Source organism: Erpetoichthys calabaricus, chromosome 6 (genome assembly GCF_900747795.2).
Source record: "Erpetoichthys calabaricus chromosome 6, fErpCal1.3, whole genome shotgun sequence".
NCBI classification, from domain to species: domain Eukaryota; kingdom Metazoa; phylum Chordata; class Cladistia; order Polypteriformes; family Polypteridae; genus Erpetoichthys; species Erpetoichthys calabaricus.
The window spans coordinates 108,417,938-108,445,290 of NC_041399.2; the positions used below are offsets into that span (position 1 = coordinate 108,417,938).

At 40.4% G+C, this 27,353-nt stretch overlaps 1 protein-coding gene across 1 annotated transcript in view; it reads right to left on the reverse strand.

Annotated features, from left to right (window-relative positions):
* Positions 1–11,653: 11,653 nt before the first annotated feature.
* myripb (myosin VIIA and Rab interacting protein b) overlaps positions 11,654–27,353 on the reverse strand; it is a 602,328-nt gene continuing 586,628 nt past the window's right edge. The window contains 2 exon segments of the mRNA XM_051928763.1: positions 11,654–12,197; positions 24,026–24,144. Of these exon segments, the coding sequence (XP_051784723.1) occupies positions 12,159–12,197; positions 24,026–24,144 (158 nt within the window). The 3' untranslated portion in view covers positions 11,654–12,158.

Sequence of the window (27,353 nt, forward strand, 5' to 3'; positions counted from 1 at the left end):
AGACGCCATGCATTGGCGTCAGAGGGTTCATCAAAGGTAAGCTTTCCCACCCTGGGACATCACTAACCGCCTGGTCTCCTTTCCTATCCACAGCTTGGAGAAGTTGCCCAGTGATGGTAACAAACTTCATCTCTTCTGGTCCAGGAGATATAAAAACAGGGCACTCTCAAGGAGGTTGCAGCTCATTTGAAAGACAACCATCCTGAAAGACAGACGTCTCATGACAAGGCCAACGACTTTAAGTTTAGAATATTATAACAGCTGATGGCTAATCTTATTTCTGCTATGTTCAGTACCATCATGCACCTATTATTTTGTATCAACCATTAAGTAAATGGTTTGGCACCCCAACATTTTATCTAAATTTCCTTACTACCAGTCCTATTGTGAAGACACAAAACATGTCTGACGATTACTGTGAAATAGTGAAGATGGACTGGGAGATGGACGGCAAAAGCTGCAATGTAGTCAAGTGAAGCAATGGATCTAAACCAAAAGATCAGAAAAGGTCTACAACCAAAACAATAAGAGTATGATGTCACGTCTAGCACTAAGCCAGTTACAAAATAACCACAATAAACCACAGTTTCCCCAATAATTTTATCAACTGAGGTATAGTGCGTGAAGTGACCATCATATTTACGTATCTTTATGTCCGTGATGTCAACAATATGACAATTACAGTCACATGATGCTTCCAAACAGCATCATGTAAACAAAAATAAAACAAGAAATGCAAGCAAAAAGATGCAAGCAAAAGCACAAACTTTGTGTAAATTAAGTTAAAATAAAAAACACTAACCATAGAAACAAATTTCTCATGTTAAAGAAAATATCAAAATGCATAAAATATACATATAACAACATGTTAATATGACAACTGTATTTGTGGGGAAAGAAAATATTGTTACCAGTATTTTAACTTTAGGATAACTTTAGTGTACCTAGTTAACAAAATCAAAGCAGCACACTGGTAGAGCTCATGCCATAATATTACAAAATGTGGTCCGCCGAGAGTGGCAGCCTTTTCAGCAGCTCCGTGTATGACTGTATGTGTATGTGTATTTTTCTACTTTTATTTTTCTATTTTTATTTATTGATCACTCCTATCACTTTATTTTATGTGGATTCGTTCCCTGGACACACTTTTACAACATGGGCATGGATTTTTACACGCCAAGACTCGCCTATTCAAGTACTCAACTTCGGGCGCTGAGAACAAATGCCAGTGCCGGTGTGGTTCCCTATTTACCCGACGAGGTAAGAAGGCGGTATCGTGGCAGCAGAGCGGGCACTAAGCTAAAAATGAAGCAGCTTGCGAGAAAGTGGCGTTTTAAGCCTTCGGTGCCTTCTGTTATTCTGGGGAATGTGAACTCAATCTCAAATAAGATCGACGAACTGGCTGCGCTGGTGAAAAATGTCAGAACCTACAGAGAATGCAGTTTGTTGTGTTTCTGCGAAACGTGGCTAACTAACACCATCCCAGATGCTAATGTGGAGCTACCCGGGTTTAGCACCGTTAGAGCGGACAGAGACGCAAGTACCTGTGGGAAGCACAAAGGAGGAGGACTCGCTCTCTATGTTAATACACGGTGGTATAACTCTGGACATGTTAAAGTCAAAATCTCCACTTGCTGCAGGGACATCAAACTGTTGGCCATAAGTCTGCGTCCCTATTACTTGCCCAGAGAGTTTGGACACGTCATTGTTGTCATCGTGTACATACCTCCTCGGGCGGACGTGGAGATAGCGACTGACATCATCCATTCTGCTGTTGCTAAGTTACAAACGCAGCACCCCGAGGCACTTGTGCTAATCGCTGGAGACTTTAACCATGTGACGCTGGACAAAACATTACCTGCATTCTCCCAGTATGTGGACTGTAACACCCGGGGAAATAAGACTATTGATTTACTGTATGCAAACGTTAAAGACGCATACAGTGCCACCCCACTGCCTGCGCTTGGGAAAGGAGATCATAACCTGGTTCTGCTTCAGCCTCACTACAAACCAAAAGTGAGAGTCCTACCTGTAACCAAACGATCATTCAGGAAGTGGACCCCGGAGGCTGAGAATACTCTGAGACAATGTTTTGGAACTACAGACTGGGATATCCTGCAGGGATCACATAGTGAGAACATTGAGGAGGTTGTTGACTGCACTACTGACTACATCAACTTCTGTATGGACACTTTAGTTCCAGTAAGAACAGTACGCTGCTATGCTAACAACAAGCCATGGATTACAAGTGACATCAAGGGCCTTTTGAACCAGAAGAAAAAGGCCTTTAAAGACGGTGATCAGCATGAGCTCAAGCGCGTGCAGAAGGAACTCCAAGTCCAGCTCAGGGCGGCGAAGGAGCAGTACAGGAGAAAGCTGGAGCAGAAGTTGCAGAACAACAGCATGAAGGAAGTGTGGGATGGGATGAAGATCATCACTGGCTGCAGCTCGAAGCAGGGTGCCACCATCGAGAGAGACATGAAGAGAGCAAACCAAATGAACATCTTCTTTAACAGGTTTGACCACCCTAACCCACTCTCACCTCGGATTACTGCACTCTCTACACATCCTTCTGCTGATACCAACATAGGAGAGACATCCCCACCCACAATTACAGCAGCGCAAGTGAGCAGAGAGCTGAGGAAACTTCGTGCCAGCAAAGCAGCAGGTCCAGATGGAGTATCGCCACGACTGCTGAAGGTCTGTGCATCAGAGCTGGGGGGTCCTCTACAGCGCATCTTCAACCTGAGCCTGGAACAGGGGAAAGTCCCGAGGCTTTGGAAAACATCTTGCATCACCCCAGTCCCAAAGGTATCACATCCTGGTGAGCTGAATGACTTCCGGCCTGTCGCTCTAACATCACATGTGATGAAGACCATGGAGCGGCTGCTGCTTCACCACCTGAGGCCACAGGTCCAACACGCCCTCGACCCTCTGCAGTTCGCATACCAGGAGAAGGTGGGAGCGGAAGATGCCATCATCTATATGCTACATCGATCCCTCTCCCACTTGGACAGAGGCAGTGGTGCTGTAAGAATTATGTTTCTAGACTTCTCTAGCACCTTCAACACCATCCAACCTCTGCTCCTTAGGGACAAGCTGACAGAGATGGGAGTAGATTCATACCTGGTGGCATGGATCGTGGACTATCTTACAAACAGACCTCAGTATGTGCGTCTTGGGAATTGCAGATCTGACATTGTGGTCAGCAACACAGGAGCGCCGCAGGGGACTGTACTTTCTCCGGTCCTATTCAGCCTATATACATCGGACTTCCAATATAACTCGGAGTCCTGCCACGTGCAAAAGTTTGCTGACGACACTGCTATCGTAGGCTGCATCAGGAGTGGGCAGGAGGAGGAGTATAGAAACCTCATCAAGGACTTTGTTAAATGGTGCGACTTAAACCACCTACAACTGAACACCAGCAAAACCAAGGAACTGGTGGTGGATTTTAGGAGACCCAGGCCCCTCATGGACCCCGTGATCATCAGAGGTGACTGTGTGCAGAGGGTGCAGACCTATAAATACCTAGGAGTGCAGCTGGACAATAAATTAGACTGGACTGCCAATACTGATTCTCTATGCAAGAAAGGACAGAGCCGCCTGTACTTCCTTAGAAGACTGGCATCCTTCAACATCTGCAGTAAGATGCTGCAGATGTTCTATCAGATGGTTGTGGCGAGTGCCCTCTTCTACGCAGTGGTGTGCTGGGGAGGCAGCATTAAGAAGAAGGATGCCTCACGCCTGGACAAACTGGTGAGGAAGGCAGGCTCTATTGTTGGCATAGAGCTGGACGGTCTGACATCCGTAGCAGAGCAACGGGCACTCAGCAGGCTCCTATCAATTATGGAGAATCCACTACATCCATTAAACAGTGTCATCTCCAGACAGAGGAGCAGTTTCAGCGACAGACTGCTGTCACTGTCCTGCTCCACTGACAGACTGAGAAGATCATTTCCTCCCCCAAACTATGCGACTCTTCAATTCCACCAGAGGGGGTAAACGTTGAACATTATTCAAGTTATTGTCTGTTTTTTTATCTGCATTTTTTATTACTCTTTAATTTAATATTTTTGCTGCTGGAATATGTGAATTTCCCCCTGGGATTAATAAAGTATCTATCTATCTATCTATCAAAATAATAAAGGATATTAATATTAACTAGGGGGCTCTGCCCCCTACTCGCTGGCTATCTCACGGATGAGCTGCAAAAATTGCGTCGGAGTGCTCCACTGTTAGAGAAAGCGATTGTATTTAAAGAGATGGTATATAGATGAATATGCAGGGTGCAGGAGGAAGACAGTTTGATCCTTAGTTATTATAGATAGAAAATCAGTTACTTGAATATTTCACTACAACTGTCTATTTTTAAATACCAATAAATAATAACACGTAGTAAAAAGTAAAAGTAAAAAGCGGATGTAAAAAAGCAAAACATAATAAAAAGTGAATAAAAAGTTAAATTACATTAATGCCTTGTGAAAAACAATATTATGAATCATTTTGTCTAACTTTCACTCTATAATCGTTGCTTTTTTGTATTTCTATTCGCTTATTGTTTGGGATATTTTTCTCTTTCTCGTTTATTGGATGATTCTCTTTGTTCTTCATTTTTACTATATGCAGCTTTTTTGTTCATTTTCTTTTTTTCGCCATTCATTATCAGCTTTTGCTGCCGTTTTTCTATTGTGATCTAAAATTTGCTTTTCTGCCTTGCCATTATAACTGACTGCATTGAAGGGCAGGTTAGCACTGACAGTGTCACGGGGTGGTATGGAGAGAGGATGTGTGCAGTAAGAGTAGAGATTGGGCGAGCGGTGTGAAGGGGAGTGGTCAGGGCTGAATAACACAGACACAAAGGAAACCTATTTTTAATATAATAGATAGATGTAATTGATTCAAACAAATTGATTTCATACTAAAAGGTTAAAAGCATTATCAATAATCAAGATTCACGACAACAGCGCCGTGGGTGTAAACTGTGCAACCTTGATTATAAAAGTGTTTGTACTGTTGTTTTGTTACACTGTACTATTAATGATATGTTATTGGTGTAAAATTGTTATAACTGATCTATTCAATTGGTTAACTATGGGTGAAAACGGTCAAGGATTATCATGGGACTACTGCAGACATTGTAACAAATCCTCTTGCAGGGTTCAAAGGTGATAATTATATGCATCTGTACTGCCAGACTGAACTTATACAGTATATGAGACCTACTGAAAATACTTCTACGTGGACGGCAAAACGTGTCTACAATAATATAGTGTAGGGGTGTACAAAGCTGGCCCTTGACAGCTGTAATGGCTGCTTACTTTTGTTCCAACCCAAATGCTTAATTGGAAACAAGTCCTTGCAATAATAGATTTTTGTTTAATTTTACGGCTTGTCAGCATTTTCCTTCTGCTACGTCTGATCATTCTTACATTGTAGTTTTTTTTTTCCTTTCCAAGGATATCATCCAAATGATTTGTAACCTGAAGTGAATTAGTAATTCTCAGTCCTTCACTTTTTTTCTCATCAGTTTACCTCCAAATATTTTACTAAACCTGATAGTTCACAATGAACACACACAGGTATAAACTAAAACAAGAGAAATGGTGATCTGCCGGTTCCTTTGATACTTCCATAGCATAATGAGCAATTAAAAACTGTGACTAAAATAAGCAATTAAGGGTGGGGAATCTTAACAAGCAAGAAAACTAAGGGTGTACTCACAATAGCAATTTGTTACCTGCCTGAAAATGGTTTCCGCATATAACCCCCCAAACTCTACTTTATTTGACTAGTGTGATTGCTCCATGTTGGGCCAACACAGAAAACAGACATAACATCAATGATGCGACAAGTCATGTAATATCATAACAATAACCTTAACATCATTTGTCTCCATAAAAATCTTCTTATACATGTAGCACGATTAACAGCAAAGCACTGCACTGCACTGCACACTCAATAAATCTGTAAGATGGTAGTGCGCTATCCTGCCCTATACGATTCCAAAACAACCACAAAATAAGCAAAATCATTTCGACATGCATGCCGTCACTTCGTGTTCAGATCTTGTTTTGGCTGTACACAAAGTTACATGATGATGACAAAAGCGTGCCCAGGCCCAGAATGCTAAAGCACAGTGTGAGAGCAGGTCAGCAGGAGTGTAGGGAGGGAGGGAAGAATCCCGCACAGGCACAGTATAGAACAAACGTGAGTACACCTATAAATGAGGCATAAAAATATTAGTTGAGCAATAAAAGCTTCAACAGTAATAACTGACTTCTCTTTAAGAAACTGGGTTGGAACAAAAACATGAAGCCAGTGCAGCCTTCCAGGACTGACTTTGTAGACTCCTGCTGTAGATTTCAATAGTATTCTTCAAAAAAGACCGCAGGCTATTGAATGACATGTAAAGAGCCTCACTATAATGGTACAGCACCTTTTAAAAGAAGTGACCAGTTTAAAACAATCAGAAAAATCAGCTTTTCAAGACTTTAGCACAGCTGAACCACGTATTCCCCCCATGAATGTTTTTTTAGAAGACAAAAAAATTAGAGATATTGTTTAACAATGCAAGTTAATTCTTGATCAGTAGCCTTGGAACCAAGAATGCTTCTATTATTTCTCTGCTACCTGATAAACAATTAGAAGGGGCTTCTGCTTTATATGCTAACAAACTCCTAAACACATTAAAACTAGAGGACTTTTAAATGGACTTGGCGACCCTCTTTAATGTTCTGGACGGAACTCATACTGCTCACAATTCAGTGCTGGCACAGGAAAATAAAGCTGTAAGTGATTTTTTAATAACTTTCAAAAGGCTTGCTGTGGAATCGTGTTGGGATGATGCCACACTTGTCAGACTTTTTAGAAATCGCTTTTCTGACGTTATTAAAGAAGAGCTTTCTAAATATGATGTAAATATTGAACAATGTATTTAGCATAGCCTAAAAGATTGGAAACAGGTTGGTTTGAAAAAAAAAAACTAAAAGAAGCACCGAGAGCCTTTCTATTTCATGAGCATATGAAGCTCAAGTCTAATACTGATAATCAGCAAGAGCTTATGGAGCTTGGGAAAGCTGAAATGGTTGGCTTGGGGATGTCACTTCAGGATTACATCTGGGTTTTGTTTTTATTGTGGCGAGTGTGAGCATTTGGTGGCTGAGTGCATGAAAGTCTTTAAGCAAGTTAAAGGTTCATCTCATAAATAGACTGGAAGGACAGACGTTTTCAAGAAAGTCAGGTTTAATACGGACATTTTGGGATTTATGCATTCTGGGGCTTCAGAAAGTTGTAATATCTTTCACTTTGCGATAGAATGTGGGCTACAAATCAAACAACTGAAATTAACCCCGAGTATTTTCTGCATCAATGGTGGTCTGATTGGGGAGTGTCTTGTTAAATCTATTACATCACCAGAAACATTCATTTTGAGGAAGACTTTAATTATGAAACCATTTCAGTTTTTATGTTACCTGGTTTAAGTCCACAAATTACTTTGGTATTCTGACACAGCCCTGTTACCTTCCTCCAGTAATTTCTTCAAGTTGATTGGGTAACCCTCCACCTGAAGAAAAATGATTTGTTCCTTACCACATGGTCAGTGAGGATTTAGAATGGGGTCATTTGTTGCCATTCTAAGGGCATACTGGCATTAGTAAGACAGGTAAAGTTTTAAGGGGATACTTTTGACTAGAGATGTTAGAGTTTCTGAAAGCCTGTGAGGTTTGCTGTCATTTGAAAGCATAATCCGATTTTCGGTTCGGTTTACGTAAGCGAATTGATTTTCCTGTGACATCCTTGGGAGTACATAAAAGTCAATTTTATTATTGAGTTGTCTTTATCCAAGGACCATACTATGATTTTGGTAATTGCCAACTGATTTTGTAAGAGTGTCTATTTTCTACCCATGAAGTATCTTAAATCAGGTACACAACTGTTTGAAACACTTATTTTATCACTTTATTATTTTAAGTTACATGGGTTACCAAAATCAACGTTATTGAATCGCCAGTCCCAGTTTATTTCTAGGTTCTGGAAGGGATTTTGTAATAAGGTGGAAATCCAGATTATGCTTACCTTGGGTTATCACCTAGTATGCAATGGGCTTGTCATAAAGGGTAAATCAAGATCAAGGGAATTTTTTACTTTGTGTCATTAACTATTTCCAATCAAATTGCTATTTTTTCCCCTTGGATTAGTTTTCTCAAAACATTTGGTAAGTAGACTGAAATTTTTCTTTTCTCTTCTATACGTATCTGAGATCACATTCTGGGAAGTGTAGCAGGAGCATGTAATTCTATGGCCACTGCTGCATAACATCTGGACCATGCTTGGCAAGTCACTGGCACACCAAGAAGATGAGAGCAGTGCAAGTAGCCAACTGGGAGCATTTTGGTGAGGTCATGGTGAACTACTATTTGGCTACCTAAAAAAGGATTCTGTCAATACATTAAATAACCTTGGAAGGTAGGTGGAACTTTGCTACTGAGATAGGAAGGGTACTTTCAGAAACTCTGAGGGTGGCAGTGCAGGAAACCAGTACAAAGCAGTGCAGTCTGTGGAGGAGATCACTGTGATGGTTAACAATCACATTGTGTGGAATTTTTAGACAGTGACAAGTAAGAAGGGTTTATGGCACCCATTTTAATCAAGGCAGAGAAGAGGGTATACTCCAGTTGGCAAGAATCACACTCTTCAGCCACCCTGACAAAGCTGATGCAGGGCTGCTAGAAAGGAGAATCTAGTCAACGGTCAAATCACTGATCCATTACAAGCCATACAGATTGTGTAAAATTGATCCAACCTGGACAGATATTTGAGGGGTAATGGGAATTTTTCTAATCACATTTGCACATTTTTGTACTATAAATCATCCTCGTGGTATGTTCAGCAACAGGGTGGAATTCTGAAGCCACTGATGCATAACATCAGGACACTCTACTTGATTGCCAAGAGCTTCCGTAGTTGTAAATACTGTAGATGAAATCTTTTTAAATGTACAACTCCATCTAGGGGTGTGTTGTCTTTTCTCTAGTTTGCAATTTTATGCAAAATATCAATCTACAACCAAAGCTCAGACAGTATCCAATTGGGGACTAAGGGCTGCAGCTATGATTATTGCAGATGTTATTGTCTTGGCACTAAAGTATTTCATGCAAGAGTGTAAGTCAGTTATTATAAATATCAACTCCTCCAAATCTTCAGTCACAGTCCTCTCCCACAACATAGTGGGTTGTTGTTTGTATGGTAGAAAGCTACTGGGGTCTTGTTCAAAAGTATATTCAGTGGTCACTGTGAACGGAATGACCACTAGATCGGAGCACCGGCCCAATACTGAGGCCATTGTACTAGGTGGTGGTTGAACAGAATCCAGTTCCTAAGGCAAATCTCACAATTCAAAGCTCAGGCTTCTTCCCAATCCTCATCTAATTTGATAATCTCTGTTTTGGACTTGAACTTCATATGCTATGATGAACAGCAACAATACAAAAGGACCTTGTGCTAGAGCAGCAGCAGTTCTACTTCAAGAAGAGTGCACTTAAAGAGGTCCAGTCATGTAGTGAGGATGCTTCCTGTGTATAGTCTTCAAGAGTTGTATCCAGCATGGCCCACTGCAAATAATCTCAGGAAATGCAGCAGAAGATTGCCTTTCAGTTTTCCTAGAAGAAACTGGGATTTCGTCTAATGGAGAAAAAAAATGTCAGTAGAAAATCTGTCTGCGTTTACCTATAGGGTAAACATTGTAGCATTAAAATAAATTTCCAAAACATTAATATACAAGACATTTGGAAAAACTTTGATTTTTTTTATTACCTTAACTTTCAGAATGAATAATCAAGCTTGATGAAAGTTTCATAGTATATTTTACTTTTAAATAATTTGATTTGCACTACAAAAATGTACAGTGAACTTAGTTTGAAGCAAGCATGAAAGACGTGTCACACAAACATATGGTTCCCACAATAAATCCTTTCTTTTTTACTATGCTGACAATTAGGTTCATCATTATTTATATGAATTACATTATAATGTACATTTACACCATATCCTAGGATGATGCTGTTGATAAGCAAGCATCAGTTTATACAACAGAATAAATTTACACTATCATTAACCACCCTGCTAACTATTTAATACAGAGTATAGCCAAACATTTGTTTCTCCCCTTACATAAACTTATAGAAAGCTTTAAAAATGTGAATGAAGCACCATATGATTGTCCAGCAAATGTAGTAAAGTACAAAGACTGCCCAAAGTATTTTATTAAAAAAGGCAGATGAAGACAAACACAATGCTATAACAGCTTTAACAAGCCCTACACTGGAAACAGTAAAAAATAAGCAGAGAAGAATGCCATCTTGCTGTATAGTTGACCATGCCAATTTTGACAAAAGTTTATGAATGTTTATTGATCTTCATTCTCCTGTATATACTTTACACTCAAATTTTTTTGACTGAGATGAAATGACTTTAATACAGGGTATTACTGAAAACTCCATTTTTCAGAATTGTCACATTGGGCTTGCATTTTTTTAATATTGTGACATTGGTTTAGTAAATTTTATTTAACAGAGAATCCTTGGCAGAAAATGAATTTACTATTATTCCAGAACACATGAAACATGTCAACTCTGTAAATACCATGACATAATTTGCATATTAATAAATGTGTTATATGCTCTTGACTTAGGTTTGACTTTCAAAGCTGCCAAAATCATTTGTCACTTTTATAGTGACAAAATTATAAGACATAGTCAGACATGACAAGAACAGGATTATTGAATATGTCACATTAACAAAATCCATCCATCCATTATCCAACCTGCTATATCCTAACTACAGGGTCACGGGGATCTGCTGGAGCCAATCCCAGCCAGCACAGGGCGCAAGGCAGGAAACAAACCCCGGGCAGGGCGCCAGCCCAACATTAACAAAATGAAAAATGTTAAAATTTACATCACAGCTAGGACTTTATAATTTGGCTAGAAATCATAGTCCAACCAGGCACAATGATACATCCAATTACCATGACAAGAAGAACAAAAAGTGTTGTTTACTCACAATTCTAGCAAATCCAGATAAACAACATTCAAGAAAGTCAACCAAAGGATGAGCACTTGATATTCAAGTTATTGTAAAGGAGGTCTGCGGTGGGTTGGCACCCTGCCCGGGATTGTTTCCTGCCTTGTGCCCTGTGTTGGCTGGGATTGGCTCCAGCAGACCCCCGTGACCCTGTGTTCGGATTCAGCAAGTTGGAAAATGGATGGATGGATGGATGTAAAGGAGGTCAATATATATTTTTGTAAATTGACATTCTCAAAATACAATATGGAAAAAACACGTTAAACAATGGTTTTAGCTGTTTGTATATAACAACTCAGATTTTGGGAGCTCAATAATAATCTGTTCAGACTATATTAGTTCAAATCCATATTCACTGCATGCAATATGTACATAAATGTTGCTGTGGGTCAGTTCAATACATTTGCAAACTTATCATATACACAGATTTAGCAGCAATTACCTCTCTCCCCCATCCATTTGTAAAATTACTGAAGACATTATGCAATACTTTCCAGTCACCACATACATTGATCTGGCACAAAAACAGATTGAATTTACTTACATTAACAGTATCTTGTGTTAAAAAAAAAAAAAAAGTACAAAATATTTTATCAATTAAAAAAAATAAGAATTACTTGACAAAAAACAAAAACAATTAGGATTGTTTATAATATGTTTAGTTCTCTTATGGCATTGTATGGCCAAGTTGCACTTTATAGCAATTTAACAGTTACTATTTAGACACATACAATATCATCTAATTCTGCTGTAACATTTCTAATCATCTTGTTAAAATTATTGACAACCTTGCATAATACATGAAACAAAGAAAACCCTTTTTGAACAATGTATACAACTACCTGTTTTCTTTTGTGTTATTAGTATTAAGGCAAAAATTTTCATCTCCCAAGTGAAATATACTGTATCTAGCCGAAGACGAAACCCAGTGGAGGTATCAAAATAGAACTCATTAACATGATCACTCTGGGACTGTTGTTCATCCAGCTCTTCTCAAAGCCGAGTGACTGCTAATGAAAGGCACTGTTGTATTCCGCCATAGGCAGTGTGCTGTTTATACCACTTTGCATGCCTCAATACATTAAACTGGTGCTCACATCAAACTTCGGTGTCTAAAAAATGAGAAGCATAGCAAAAGATGTGAATATTAACAAAAACATTTCTAGCAGACAGAAAATACACCTCAGTTTAACAATATTTCATTCAGTGTAGTCATGTTTTAGCAGAATACTAAAAGGTTTCACTTATCCATGCAGTCCACATGTACAAAAAATAATTGGCTTGAATTCATGGCTAGTCTTCTAATAATCTCACAGTTCTTCATCATTTCTTATAAATGGAAAAACACAGTCAATGTTAAGGGCCATGCAGTGATAACCAAATGCCAACTGAGCTAAAAACAGATATCAAGGTAGGGGCTCATGTGCAGATTGGAATAAAGGAATCAAGGCCAGACAGAGAAGAAATATGTGAAAACAAAAACTGTCCAAGGTTCCAAAAAGAATAGTTAGCTTATGCTATTTGGGAGGCACTGTTAGAAAACTGGGTTTAAACAAATTAATTTTATGTGAAACTTTGCAAAATGTTCTCTTTATGCACTGTAGAGATCATTTAATTGTAATCCTCAAAGATAGTTATTATACTCAACTAGGTGCAATGCTGAATAAGACATTTCAAATAAAAGCACCTTGGGATGAAGTTGACCACAGAAAGGCACTACACAAAATAATCCTTGTTGTTGTGTAACATCATCCTTTGCTTGAATAATCACAAACCTGCAGGCAATTGGTTACAATATCCTTTGAGATGAATGTGTCTCAGAATTCAGGAGAAGACAAAATGCATAGAAGATGCATTGTGAAAAATAGTAGGGTTTGTGCAGATGCCACTACTAGGTTTGATTCTACTTAATCCTGAAAGTTAATTCGTAACAAAACTGAAAAAGGCCACTATGATTTCTGAAATTTGTAAATTCAGATACTGCAGTGCAAGACAAATGAAAGTCATAAAGACTAAATGACAACAGTTTGGTGATAGAGCAGATTTGGAATCTTTTGCAAACAGCATCAAAAAATCCAAATTTCAAAGATTTAACATTTAAGGAAGTGATCAGTGATCTCAGGTAGGACACTAAATGAGCATAATGTTACTGAAATATAGCCTTTTAAATGGCACCCCTGCCCAGGGTTGTTTTGTGCCTTGTACTCACTGTTGTTAAAGTAGGCTTAACACCCTTAAGACCCGGCTTTGGAAAAAACAGGCACAGGGAATGTATGGAATGTTTTCACTCATGAACTTGTGTTATTTTATAAAATGATGGTTACGCTGCTGCCTCACAGTAAGGAGACCTGGGTTCGCTTCCCGGGTTCTCCCCGTGTCTGCGTGGGTTTCCTTCCACAGTCCAAAGACATGCAGGTTAGGTGCATTGGCGATCCTAAATTGTCCCTAGTGTGTGTGCATGTGTGCCCTGTGGAGGGCTGGTGCCCTGCCTGGGGTTTGTTCCTGCCTTGCACCCTGTGCTGGCTGGGATTGGCTCCAGCAGACCCCTACGATCCTGTGTTAGGATATAGCGGGTTGGATAATGGATAGACAGATGGATTTCCTATCAGTAGTTTAAACATACCAATGCTGCTGGTTAAACCCCATTGGCACATGACATTAAACTGAAACTGTTATGTACACTTTAATAGCAATCACATTTGTTAATCCTCACCCTGTTTATGATTGTAGTAGATTGCAGTGTTAAATTTTTTTCTTTTCCCTTTTTACCTCTAAATGTTCCCTCATTTTTAAAATTATTACAAACACCAGGAACAAGCAAACAATAAAAGGCGATTTGTTATCCAATTGGTTAATCCGGTTTGCTTTCAAGTCTTGCCTACCAAAGTGTAATTTTATGTCCATAAAGGTAATGATTGGAAAATAGCAGGTTTTACATGGTATGAATGTAATTTTATTGACCCATTAACAGAAAAATCAATTATAACTTGACTCCTTACAGAAGTGGGGTTGGGCTGTAGATATGCAGCTTGAGACAGCTTCAGCAATTATAGTAGTAGTTGTACTGTAGTGTAAATATATAAAAAATATACTCACTTCACAATACTAATAGTGGTTATTTTATAATAATAATGCATTTTATTTATAGGGGCACTTTACATTAGCAGTAAATCTCAAAGTGCAACATAAAAAGATTAAACAAAGGCAAGGCAAGATAAAAACAGAGATAAAAACAACAATAATTATAGCATTCTTGTTAATAAGCTTTCCTAAATAGAAAAGTCTTTAGCTGTTTTTTTAAAAGGGGGGCAAAGGCGGTAGGTATTTGTAAAACGGAGGTTTCTTGTAGTGGATTGTAATATGAGGAGATCTTTAAGATATTGTGGAGCACTTCCATGGATACACTGGTGAGTACACAAACAGAGTTTGTATTCGATACGGAGATGGATAGGGAGCCAATGAAGTGATCGAAGGATTTGTGAAATGTGTTGTAGCAGATATAGCGTTTGTCCACCTCTTGAACCCTCAGGTACCACTCTTCAGACCAGGTGAAAATATAATAACTATTTATTTTGTTATTATAATGTGCACAAAGCACTCCACACACCACACTCATATACTCAAACTATTCTCTACAATAAACAATCCTCCTCGCCCAGACACGTCGCCACCCTACCTCCCAGCTCAGCTCAGTGTTCTGGGCTTTCCTTAGTCCTTTTATAGCTCCTGACCCGGAAGTGGTTCCAAGCCAAACCCACAAGTCCGTTTTCCTTCCGGGTCAGGGCAAACAGTCCTCTTCTTCATCCCGGGAGCACGTCGCTTCCTCCAGTCACGTGACTGTGACGCACTCCCGGGTTATAGGGCACGCAAGAGCCCACTAGCCCCTTTACAGCGACTCCTGGCGGCCCCCAAGGTATCCAGCAGGGCTGTGTACAGAAACTACAAAGTCCATGAGGCCCTGCTGGAACTCGGGGCACCAATATGCTGTCCGGAGGGCTCCTCCTAGCGGCCTGGGGGTGAGGGCCGGACTGGGAAGCCGGCAATCCTCCACAGTTCCCCCCTCTCAGCGAAGCCAACTGGGGCGGAGCGTTGATCCCCACGAGGGACGTTCTCCTCCAAGAGGACGCATCGTCCGGACCCTGGCGACGATGTCGAGACCCCCCAGCGAACCTTGGGGGAACAGTGTATCTGTTATCCCACCGCTCCCATGTCCTCAGGGGACAACTTCGCCATAGGTGGCCCGGTTTACGGCAGTTGCAACACCGCCGCCGTCCTCCTGGTCGCCTCTCTTCTTGGGACCTAAAACACCTTGGGAATTCCGTTAGGGTTAGCTCCGCCCTTTCCTCCGCCAAGGAGGGAATTATGGCCACTTTGCTGCTCTCTGCCCTTTTCTTTATTTTGTTAGGAGACCCTCGTTTTAATTCGGGGATCTCTTGCTTACTCTGGGGCTTGTGCACAGCATGAGGCATTCTATGGAAAAGAGAGAGCCTTTTTGCTGTTTGCACGCCCGTTGTCCTATGTATTATTGGAAGTGGCGTCATTAGTACCACATCGCTCCAGATAACAGCACTATCCAGCCGCCCCGGTTCGATTGGCACTTCCTCCGCCCCTCCAGTAACCAACGGCAACCCCTTTATCACACGGGTCAGGCTCTTAAGGTCCGCATTGGTCCAGAGCGGCGTCTGATACCGCCGCTCCGGTTCTAACGGACAATTGCCCAACCACTCCGTCATTGTGCCACACTCCAATGTCGGGTTCACAGCGCTTTGGCAACCGCTACTTTTTAAACGCGGTGCCGGTTCACACTGTGTCCCCTTATTATATACGGTACAGAGGGCACCTACCTGCACCGCCGCATTAATCGAGGCCGGGCTTCATGGCCTAAGCGCCGAAGGTATTCTTCCAGTCTTATCAACGGCGCTTTTTTTACTGTAGCTCCCAGCTCCTCCAAACGTCTTCTTAAGTCCGCAATCCCCTGTAAGAAAGCCAGTACGGGCTCGAGTACCTCCTCGAGATCCCGTATCATATAGTCAGTTAATTCGGCCATAGGTATGTACCTTTCTTTATTTTGATTACCTGTCGACCGGGAACCAATGAGCACGTCCACTCCTGGCACGTGCTCCGCTGGGCTTTGCAAGGTCTCCTGGGACTTGGAGTCCTTAGAGGAGCGGGTAGCCTCCCGCGGCTGGCTGCGGTCTGCCTTTTTAACTTTGCCTGCAGACACTACAGTCACTTCCCGCCCCTCTTTACCTTCGTTTAATATTGGCGCTGCCTTGCTCGCCGCCCCCTTCCCCTTCAGGGAGCGCAGACGCGTTGGGGAATTATTGACCTCACCGACGGCTCCAAACTGACCTTCTTCCTGGTCACCGTCGCGCGAGGTCACGTGGATACATCCCACGAATGGGTTGGGCCGCTTCCAGCCCGACTTGCCTTCTGGGTATCGCGGCCATCTTGCCACGGTACGAGGCAGGTATCCGATTCACCGGGAGTTTTCCGAAGGCAGGCCTCTGCAAAATAGGAATAACACATCCCTTGCCCATCGGGCGTTGCCCCGGCACATACCTCCGGATTTTTCCGCGGTGTCCCCGATTCATTCAGGGCTGTTGATGCAGCCGATTGCTGGCAGCCTACTTGCAATTGTGCCCTTCGGATTTGCTTAGCCTTTATCGGCTGCCGGTCCTCCTCACACCCAGTCAGGTAAGCCCAGGACAGCTTGGCGTCGGTTGCGGTCTTCACCCAGTTGGTGTTGGCCTTCTTTTTGCCAGACCTTTTCCCCATTGCAGCTGGCTGCGTGTCACGGCTCACGATAGCAGCGTTCTTCTTCGCGGGTGGAGTTTTCACCTCCGCGGTTACTTGAGGGACCTTCTTAGGGTTCTCTGCCACAACGGATTTAATTTTAAATGCAGATCCTCTGCCTCCAGACGGCCAGAGTCTCCTGCCGACTACGCCAGTGTAGCAGAAGTAGCTTTTGTCCACCTCTTGAACCCTCAGGTACCACTCTTGAGACCAGGTGAAAATATAATAACTATTTATTTTGTTATTATAATGTGCACAAAGCACTCCACACACCACACTCATATACTCAAACTATTCTCTACAATAAACAATCCTCCTCGCCCAGACACGTCGCCACCCTACCTCCCAGCTCAGCTCAGTGTTCTGGGCTTTCTTTAGTCCTTTTATAGCTCCTGACCCGGAAGTGGTTCCAAGCCAAACCCACAAGTCCGTTTTCCTTCCGGGTCAGGGCAAACAGTCCTCTTCTTCATCCCGGGAGCACGTCGCTTCCTCCAGTCACGTGACTGTGACGCACTCCCGGGTTATAGGGCACGCAAGAGCCCACTAGCCCTTATACAGCGACTCCTGGCGGCCCCCAAGGTATCCAGCAGGGCTGTGTACAGAAACTACAAAGTCCATGAGGCCCTGCTGGAACTCGGGGCACCAATATGCTGTCCGGAGGGCTCCTCCTAGCGGCCTGGGGGTGAGGGCCGGACTGGGAAGCCGGCAATCCTCCACAGTGTTCATATTTCTGCACCCTCATCAGGATTCTTGCAGCACTATTCTGAATTTGTTGTAGCTTTTGAAGGCTCTTGCTGGGGATCCCGATGAGGAGTACATTACAATAGTCCAGCCTGGAACGAGACAAAGGCATGAACCAGCTTTTCAGTATCACAGAGGGAGAGGTAGGGAGAGAGTTTGGCTATGTTTCGAAGATGAAGGAATGCAATTTTACAAAGGTGATGGACATGTGTATCAAATGACAGATGGGAGTCTAACTTGACACCCAGATTTGTAACAGAAGGGGAGAAGAGGGTAATGGTACCGTCAGAAAAGGAAATACAATTTACAGAGAAGTGAAGTTGATGGGGGGTGCCAATTAAAAGAGCTTCAGTTTTGGTGCTGTTCAGCTTGAGTAAGTTCTTGGACATCCAGGCCTCAATCCAAAAAAAGAAAATACTTTCAGCAATCTGGTTGCTTTAAAAATAAATTGATGAGAAAAGCACATTGTCTTATGGGGGAGAATAATCAAACTAATATTTTTTTTTATCTTCAGAATCTGACTGGATAAAAATATACTAACTGTATAAAGCAATAATGTTTTAGAGTAACAGCAATAATAAAAATACATCAACTTTAAGATTAACCAGTCATTTAAGAATAGAACCAAGCTGATTAATGCATAAAAGAGACTAACTGCCTTTCAGAGAAACTTTCATACACAGTGTAAAGCAGGTTATGTTGACATTTTCAGTTTTAAAACTTTAATAATTAATAAAAGGTATTTTTATTTGGATTTCTGTAAAAAGAACTTGTTTTAATAGAATTGTGTGATGAATTAAAAAAAAAAAATACATGTTTTAGTCGTGTGTGTTCTGTGATGGTTTGGCACCAATATTGGTTGTATTCTTGCACCCAATGCAGTTGGCATCACCTTCTATGATCCTAAACTGGCTTGTATCTGTTAGAAAAATCAATGCAAACAATCTAATTACACTTTGGTACAAAATGCATTTTCTATACATTGATTAACTAACAACCTAAAGGAAATACGTAAACGTTTTTAAAAGATAGTTGGGCCCCCAGAAGAACAGACAGGATACCAAGTAACTGGATGGCCATGGCCTTATATTGAGCAGTATGTGGCACACTGCCATTGAAAAAGATTCCTCTGTTATTGTAAAAAGACTTTCAACTATATGGTGAATCTGAATATTTTACAGGTATCAGTGTGTTTATGCTATGATAGACAAACATCTCACCTTTTAACTGAATCGCCAAAACCATTTACTATTGCAAATGAGCATTTAGGTCTGTTCTACACATATTCTTGCTCTGCTATTCAGAAAATGAACAAGATGATTTATCTGACTATGCTTTTTTTACCCCATGTTCACTAACAAAGTTGAACCCCTACCCAATAATTTCCAGCACCAAGGTCATTGAAGCATGAGGGAGTGCTAATAGGTTAATCATCTCATTAAATACACACACACTTCTTATATACTGTAGCATGATAGGGCAAAGTAGTTATAGAAACAATAAGCATAAATTTGTGTAGCACGTTTATACTCTGGTCTTTAGAAATTCGGCATTAGGAGGTCAGTATTTATATAAGCCATTAAATACGGTATGACATTTAGTCATTCTGGTAGATCTGTACCCTGTAGGTACAGTGGAATTTTACAGGGATGTGTATGATGCCATGGGTGCCTGCATCTTTCTTTTCCCAGGACATCAATAATAATAAATGAGGATGGCAAAAAAGGGAACAATAACAGTCAACGGTGCAAAATGGTGCATTTTGCAAGTTTATTATTCAAAATGAAATTGCAAACAGTGTCCAAAATAAAATGCGGTACAAGAAGTCTTCAATAAATAATCCTTAAAAACAGTATTGTGTGAAGAAGTTAAAATCCAATAGAGGCAATAAATAGTTAAAACATGAATAAAATCAGACTCGCCATTCTTTCACTTGCAACCCATGTTTCTCCCTGCTCACCCATTCACCTTAGGCATGCTGAACAGGGGTGAGAAACAGTGAATGCAGTCCACAAATGACTCCTGTCTCAGCCATGTTCCTTCAGCATCCGCCACAATGCTCTGAGTCTGACTTCCTCATCCTGCCACCTCTTCTGGTGTCCACAGGATTCCTGCTGCATTCGACTGCTTTTGTTTCACATACTCAGTAGAAGCAATTCAATTTGCCCCTGGAACACCCATCTCTATGCTCATCTGAGGGGCTTCTCTGACCCACTTGCCTCCTTCCACCGCCACTGGCTCTTCCACAATTCTTTTTCCTTTGGTTAAATCTCCCCCCCTTCTCTGACCATTTATAGTTTGTGTGTGTAAATGTCTTCTCAACAATCCATGGATCGTTAATGAGACATTGCTGACCTGATTGGTCTCATGCGGATGATTACGCCCATTAAGTGTTATGTGGCTGCCTCTTTCACTTGCACACATCTATACTCATGAGGTCCGGGCCACTGTATTTTTCAAAAAATATCCTGCTCTCATTGGATCTGCCAATCTCGCAATGAAAATCAAACACACTCTGCTACAAGGTGGTATGCTGAATCCAGTGTGCACATACAGAAAGGAAAAGAATTAAACCAGTTTGGAGAACAGAAGTAGATGATAAAGAAGGAGCAGGATGGGCAATAGACTGAACTCCAGGCATTTCTTAGCATTCTAGCACTGCACAATGCATAGCACCCAGCGAGTGACTAATCAGCCATGTGTGCTGGGTGGGTATACAGCAGGAAGAGCCCTAAGGTGCCTTTGTTCATAATGACATGTTCACCATGGCAACAGGAAACATTTTAAACAAATACAGTACACATCTAGATATACTGAAAAAACAGAAGTGCCATGTGCCTTTTCAGGTATTACATTTGCAAGAATATAAAAATGATACAGACGGCAAGATATGATGTACAGTGCATCCGGAAAGTATTCACAGCACATCACTTTTTCCACATTATGTTATGTTACAGCCTTATTCCAAAATGGATTAAATTCATTTTTTTCCTCAGAATTCTACACACAACACCCCATAATGACAATGTGAAAAAAGTTTACTTGAGGTTTTTGCAAATTTATTAAAAATAAAAAAACTGAGAAAGCACATGTACATAAGTATTCACAGCCTTTGCCATGAAGCTCAAAATTGAGCTCAGGTGCATCCTGTTTCCCCTGATCATCCTTGAGATGTTTCTGCAGCTTAATTGGAGTCCACCTGTGGTAAATTCAGTTGATTGGACATGATTTGGAAAGGCACACACCTGTCTATATAAGGTCCCACAGTTGACAGTTCATGTCAGAGCACAAACCAAGCATGAAGTCAAAGGAATTGTCTGTAGACCTCTGAGACAGGATTGTCTCGAGGAACAAATCTGGGGAAGGTTACAGAAACATTTCTGCTGCTTTGAAGGTCCCAATGAGCATAGTGGCCTCCATCATCCATAAGTGGAAGAAGTTTGAAACCACCAGGACTCTTCCAAGAGCTGGCCAGCCATCTAAACTGAGCGATTGGGGGAGAAGGGCCTTAGTCAGGGAGGTGACCAAACACCCGATGGTCACTCTGTCACAGCTCCAGAGGTCCTCTGTGGAGAGAGGAGCACCTTCCAGAAGGACAACCATCTCTGCAGCAATCCACCAATCAGGCCTGTATGGTAGAGTGGCCAGACGGAAGCCACTCCTTAGTAAAAGGCACATGGCAGCCCGCCTGGAGTTTGCCAAAAGGCACCTGAAGGACTCTCAGACCATGAGAAAGAAAATTCTGTGGTCTGATGAGACAAAGATTGAACTCTTTGGTGTGAATGCCAGGCATCACGTTTGGAGGAAACCAGGCACCGCTCATCACCAGGCCAATACCATCCCTACAGTGAAGCATGGTGGTGGCAGCATCATGCTGTGGGGATGTTTTTCAGTGGCAAGAACTGGGAGACTAGTCAGGATAAAGGGAAAGATGACTGCAGCAATGTACAGAGACATCCTGGATGAAAACCTGCTCCAGAGCACTCTTGACCTCAGACTGGGGCAACGGTTCATCTTTCAGCAGGACAACAACCCTAAGCACACAGCCAAGATATCAAAGGAGTGGCTTCAGGACAACTCTGTGAATGTCCTTGAGTGGCCCAGCCAGAGCCCAGACTTGAATCCGATTGAACATCTTTGGAGAGATTTTAAAATGGCTGTGCACCGACGCTTCCCATCCAACCTGATGGAGCTTGAGAGGTGCTGCAAAGAGGAATGGGCGAAACTGGCCAAGGATAGGTGTGCCAAGCTTGTGGCATCATATTCAAAAAGACTTGAGGCTGTAATTGCTGCCAAAGGTGCATTGACAAAGTATTGAGCAAAGGCTGTGAATACTTATGTACATGTGATTTCTCAGTTTTTTTATTTTTAATAAATTTGCAAAAAACTCAAGTAAACTTTTTTCACGTTGTCATTATGGGGTGTTGTGTGTAGAATTCTGAGGAAAAAAATGAATTTAATCCATTTTGGAATAAGACTAGTAACAAAATGTGGAAAAAGTGATGCGCTGTGAATACTTTCCGGATGCACTGTAAGTACTAATATAACTAGCTGCACAATGCACCTTTCATCTTTTCTGATAAATATGAGAATTTAATTTCCCTACATCTTAAAAAGGTCTAGATTTACTCAAGTACAAGAAAAAGAAAAGTTAGATTGAATAATATAAAACCAACAGAAAGTAAGCAACATTTTATTAGAAGCTTCTCTTCCCAAATAAGTAAATAATGGGATGTTCTTATTACTGGCATACAATTCTTTTATTAAACAGAAAAAAAGGAATAGGTGTCAAAGAAAAACCTTAATTGTAGTAATTTTAGTGAACTAATTGTAACTTCATGCCATTTTAGGCAAGGAAAAAAAAAATCAGTTTACAATACAAATCATACAATTGATATGGCAATAGAGACGTCAGACTGAAGACTTGACACCTTTCCCCTACACAATTCAGAGAGCTAAATGCCAAATAAGCCCAGTCTGAAATTGTTCCTCATACAGTACCTATTATAACAGCAGAATAGGTTTGGTCTATTTTGCTCATTATTATTAAAGAATGGCATTAATGAATTTGAGTCAAATTCTAAAAAATATATATATAGAACCTCTTTAAAGATAAATTTTTCCAGTTTAAAAGAATATATTACTTTTCTGTTGAGTTATAGTAGATGGGCTAATATTCATCCAGTAAAGCAAAATGAGTCTTTGTGTGAGCAATATAATGTAGGATACTACAACAGATTTTTCATTGCGTAGTGTTACTGTATCTGATGGTACTCCAAAGATTACTGTTAAAGGATTATAACTGATTTTAGATCAAGGTTATCTGAGACATCTGCAAAAACTGTAACATAGAATGGTTTGGGTATAGGAAGTTCTCAAAAATTCTGGCCAGACAATGTATGCTTGATGATAGCACTTGCAATTTGGATTATGGCTTTGATACATATATACATATACATAGTTTCAAACAAGATGTGTGTGTGGTGTACAATTTTATGATGAATTACGGCAATGCCGTCTTTTATAGAATGGTGTACCCCTTCCCACAATTAATTCTGATAGGCTCTGCTACTCTGGGATGTTCTTTTTATACCTAATCATGTTACTGACCTGTTGCCAATGAACCTATTCAGTAGTGAGATGTTCCATTAGTCTTTTATGCTCCTGTTCCAATTTAAAACATATTGCTGGCATCAAATTCAAAATGAGAATTTATTTTGCATAAAAAATAAAATTTCTCAGTTTCAACATTTGATATGTTGCCTGTGTTATACTTTCAATTAAATATGAATTTAAATAATTTGCACAGTGCCACAACTTTTTGGAAAATGGACTGTCTCCAAATAAAGCAGATCATCAGGGAACTTGGGTACTGTTTTTCACTTTAAAGATGAACCTTCCTGTACATGTTTTTATGTTCAGCAGTGTTCACAAAGTAACCGTTGGAGCTACCAACAGCCATGCTTTCATTTCAATATTAAAGCAGTCTTGGAGAAGCCAGGTAAAGGAAGCAATGATGGTCTGTTCAGTGGCATGAATTGATGTGAACTGGTTGATTTAATGCAACATGTGTTGTTCTTCATTGTCATCTTGATACAAAACAGAGAGAGAGAGAGAGAGAATCCAGGATGGTTACATAAAACATTAATAAATGCTTTTAAAAGTGGATATTTTCATTTTAAGACAATTATGAAAAAATACATAAAAATGTATATTGACTGATCATCAAAAATCATAAATGGACTCTCTTTTCAAATGTGCTATCTTTGAAGTGTATCCGATTCATCTAATTTTTTTTTTTTTTTTTTTTGAGGAACAAATAATTGCACAAAAAGTATACAATCACATTGATTTTCATGTGAACTACAATCATTTCCTTTGTGTCACAGAGTTCACAACTTACGCTTTTGTCTTTGGGTATGCTTTTGTCTTCACTGCAGCTTCTTCTCTCTAATGAAGAGTGAAATATTGGGTTTCTGTTGAAGGTTACTGTGGAGACTCCATCATGACAGATCTTGCTCTCTGAAACCAAAAATAAAACTATAAAATACTCAGTTGGAAAAGCAAAAGAAAAACATGGACATACTAAAAGGAATGTCATTTTAAAAGAGTGTTGCCATACCCAGATGTTCTATGGTAAATATTTTTCCTAATGCAATTCTAATGCTGAAGTCTTACTTGAGTTGAAAAGACAAACCCAGAAATAATACTTTGACTGGATGCCACAGGCTTTGTAAAATAGACAGCTGGCCTCCATCAAGATGAGAGACCCTACTTTAAAATTATAGTATCTTTATTTGCATTTTCTTTTTGTTGTTTGACTCACAAATTGTCACCAATGCACAGCAAATTATTATACATGTTCCCTATTTTGCATATAGGCACAATGATGACAAATTCCAGCACCATTAAGTTTGGTTTTAAAAACCACAAAGAATTTATCAGTCGTTCACAGAAAAAGCAGCACAAAGGCGGTTTGTATGTTGTGAAGCAAGACCACTTTTGAGACTTTTGGAACAGCATCCAATTCTGTAAGACATCTACACAGACACCACAAAGAAAGGTGAGCAGGCTAACATTAATTACACAAGTAACCCCGCGATTCGCTAGCGAATCGTAAATCTTAGAATGGCAATCAGTTTCTGTTCCGTCCGATATGTGGATGGATGACATATCATGGAGGGCGGGTGCGTCAGGGGAAATGTCATTTAATCCAATAAGCATATCTATACTAAAGTGGTTTCGTTTTGTGGAGACGTGAGTCTGTTGCCTTCGTGGACACCGACTGCTTGAACAGGTTGTGTTGTTTGGAAGCCACCTACTGACTCTGGGAAGCCGCTGAGTCTGACTATGGGGCAAGCGACACAGCGCAATATACGCCTCGGTGGGAAGCCGCTGCGTGAGCACATATCATGGATGGTATATGCGGTGGTGTGGGCGGTCGCGTCCGGGCGGCTGTACAACCCGGCGTGCATGCTTTACCCCAGGTGTAGTTCACAGGTTGTAGTCTCGTTTCTGTGTTTTGTTTGGTTTGAGCCGTGACTCCTTTGCGCGCGTGTTGTCACAGCATGGACCTGTGGGGTTTCCGTCCGTACTGTAATACAACCTTCGAATCCTCTCGTTTCTTTTTTTGCTCTGTGGCTGGCGGCAGTGCGCGTGCGCCTCGATGTGCCCAGCGCCCTGCATCCATATCCGGTTTACAACCTTCGGTTAGTAAGATGGATAAGCCTGGAGGTTTGGTCTATGCCTAACATTATATGTATTCGCATTTTTTATTCTGTCAAAGCATGCAAACAGCCCATTAGACATCGTAAAGGTCTGCTAGCTAAACATAAAGTATGATTCTGCATCACATAAGAGAAAGAAAATTGAGTGTGATCAAAATAGCCTAAAACTTTGAGACAAAGTGGGGTGTATATAAACTTGAGCTGTTGTGAACACAGAAAATGCATGGAGGCAAAGAGAAAATATGAAGGCCATATAGAAAGGGGATATAGTAGGAATCTGGAAAGTGGCTGCTGTTAAGAATACAATGGTGTGCCCTGAAGAGTATTACAAGCATAAGAAAACCAGGAGCTAATAATTAAGGAAAAGAATCCATTTTAAAAATCTAATCCATCCATTATTATAATATTATTTGCAATAGTTTATTGTAGACTTTTATTTGATATGTTGAAAGCAATTGTGACAAATGATTGCTTTTTAAAATATATTACTTGTGTTTCATTTTATATTTCACTAGCCATGTTACCGGTCAAAGACAGGCAATATAATAAATTTAAAAATATTAAATTTTTTTTGCCCCACATGTAACCTCAGTGCCTTTCCTTGGTATCCTTGTGTGTCCGAACCTTTTTTGAACGGTGTTGCCTTTCTCAAGCACTTTCCAATAAAGCCTTCCTCTCACACTGCCATTTCAAGGTCCCTTGATCTCCTCCCAGCTGCTTTTATACTTTGTCTTTTTTTTTTTATATATATTATTTTTCTATACTAATATACTAAATATACTACGAAAATCTGCATGACCTTTTGGGGGGTCAGAGCACAGGGTTAACCATTGTACTGTGCTCCTGGATACACTTTTCAGGTCTCTTTTAGGTGACTCTCAGCGTGACTCCTACGTTTTTACTCCTTGTGTGTCCAAATCCAAACTGACCAATCAGATTGGTCAGTGGAACTGGACACACACACAAACAGAGAGACCTCAGTGCTTTATTTTATAGTAGAGTCACATAACTGTTTAACAACAATAGTTTGTCTGATAACTGTGTAGGATTTGGAAGGAAAAGTGTAGGTTGGTGATGGACTTTAACCCCTGACAATGAATTTATTTTTTTAATACAAAATTTCGTATTTGATTTTGGAGTTTGATAAAATGTTTAGTACTGGTAAGACCCCTTTATCCATGAATTCAACAAGGTGCTAACTGCATTTGTTTGGAATTTTTGCTTTGCATTTACTCTAGATCATCTGTCTACACATTTACAGTATGTTGCAAACCTTCCATTCTATGTCTTATCAATGATATTCAAATGTACTAATATTTGGGAGCTATGTATGCCATTGGAGTAAATGGAAGCCACTTATGTTTGGAGAATGCACAGCAATTATGTAATCAGTGATACTTAAAATAATGTTTTTATCAAAAGGGCTGTGAGCCCCAATTAAATATTCCCAGCACTATTAAATTATCATCACCAGTCTGTATCATTATTAGAAGACAGGATGAATCTAAAAATTCATGCCACTTAGTTCAAATTCTGCTCCTACAATTTACATGTTGCAGCAGAAGACAATTCATCAGGCCCAGTTATATTTTTAAAGGTCTAAATCATCTACTTTTGTTATCACGTGTTACTTTACATTTCTGGTAGTGCACAAACTGTATTTAGAAATGTCCTTGTGCACACCACCACTGTAAACAGTTACTCTCTTTGGACCTCTTTCAATAGCAAGGTGTTTTCAGCTAAATACCTTATACTCACTGGAATATTTTCTTTACTTTACAATATTCTTTAGTGACCGTAGTGTGTCAAAATCACAGAAGATCAAATGTTTCTAGGATTCTGGAATTACTACGTCTGGCATTAATACTCATACCACTGTCAAAATCACAGAAGATCATTCATCTTACCTGTTCTGATGTTTAGCTGAACTAAACTTTCTCACCATGAAAGCATGCTGTATGTACTCAGTGGCTCATTAATAGACACTTACAATTAACCAATGAA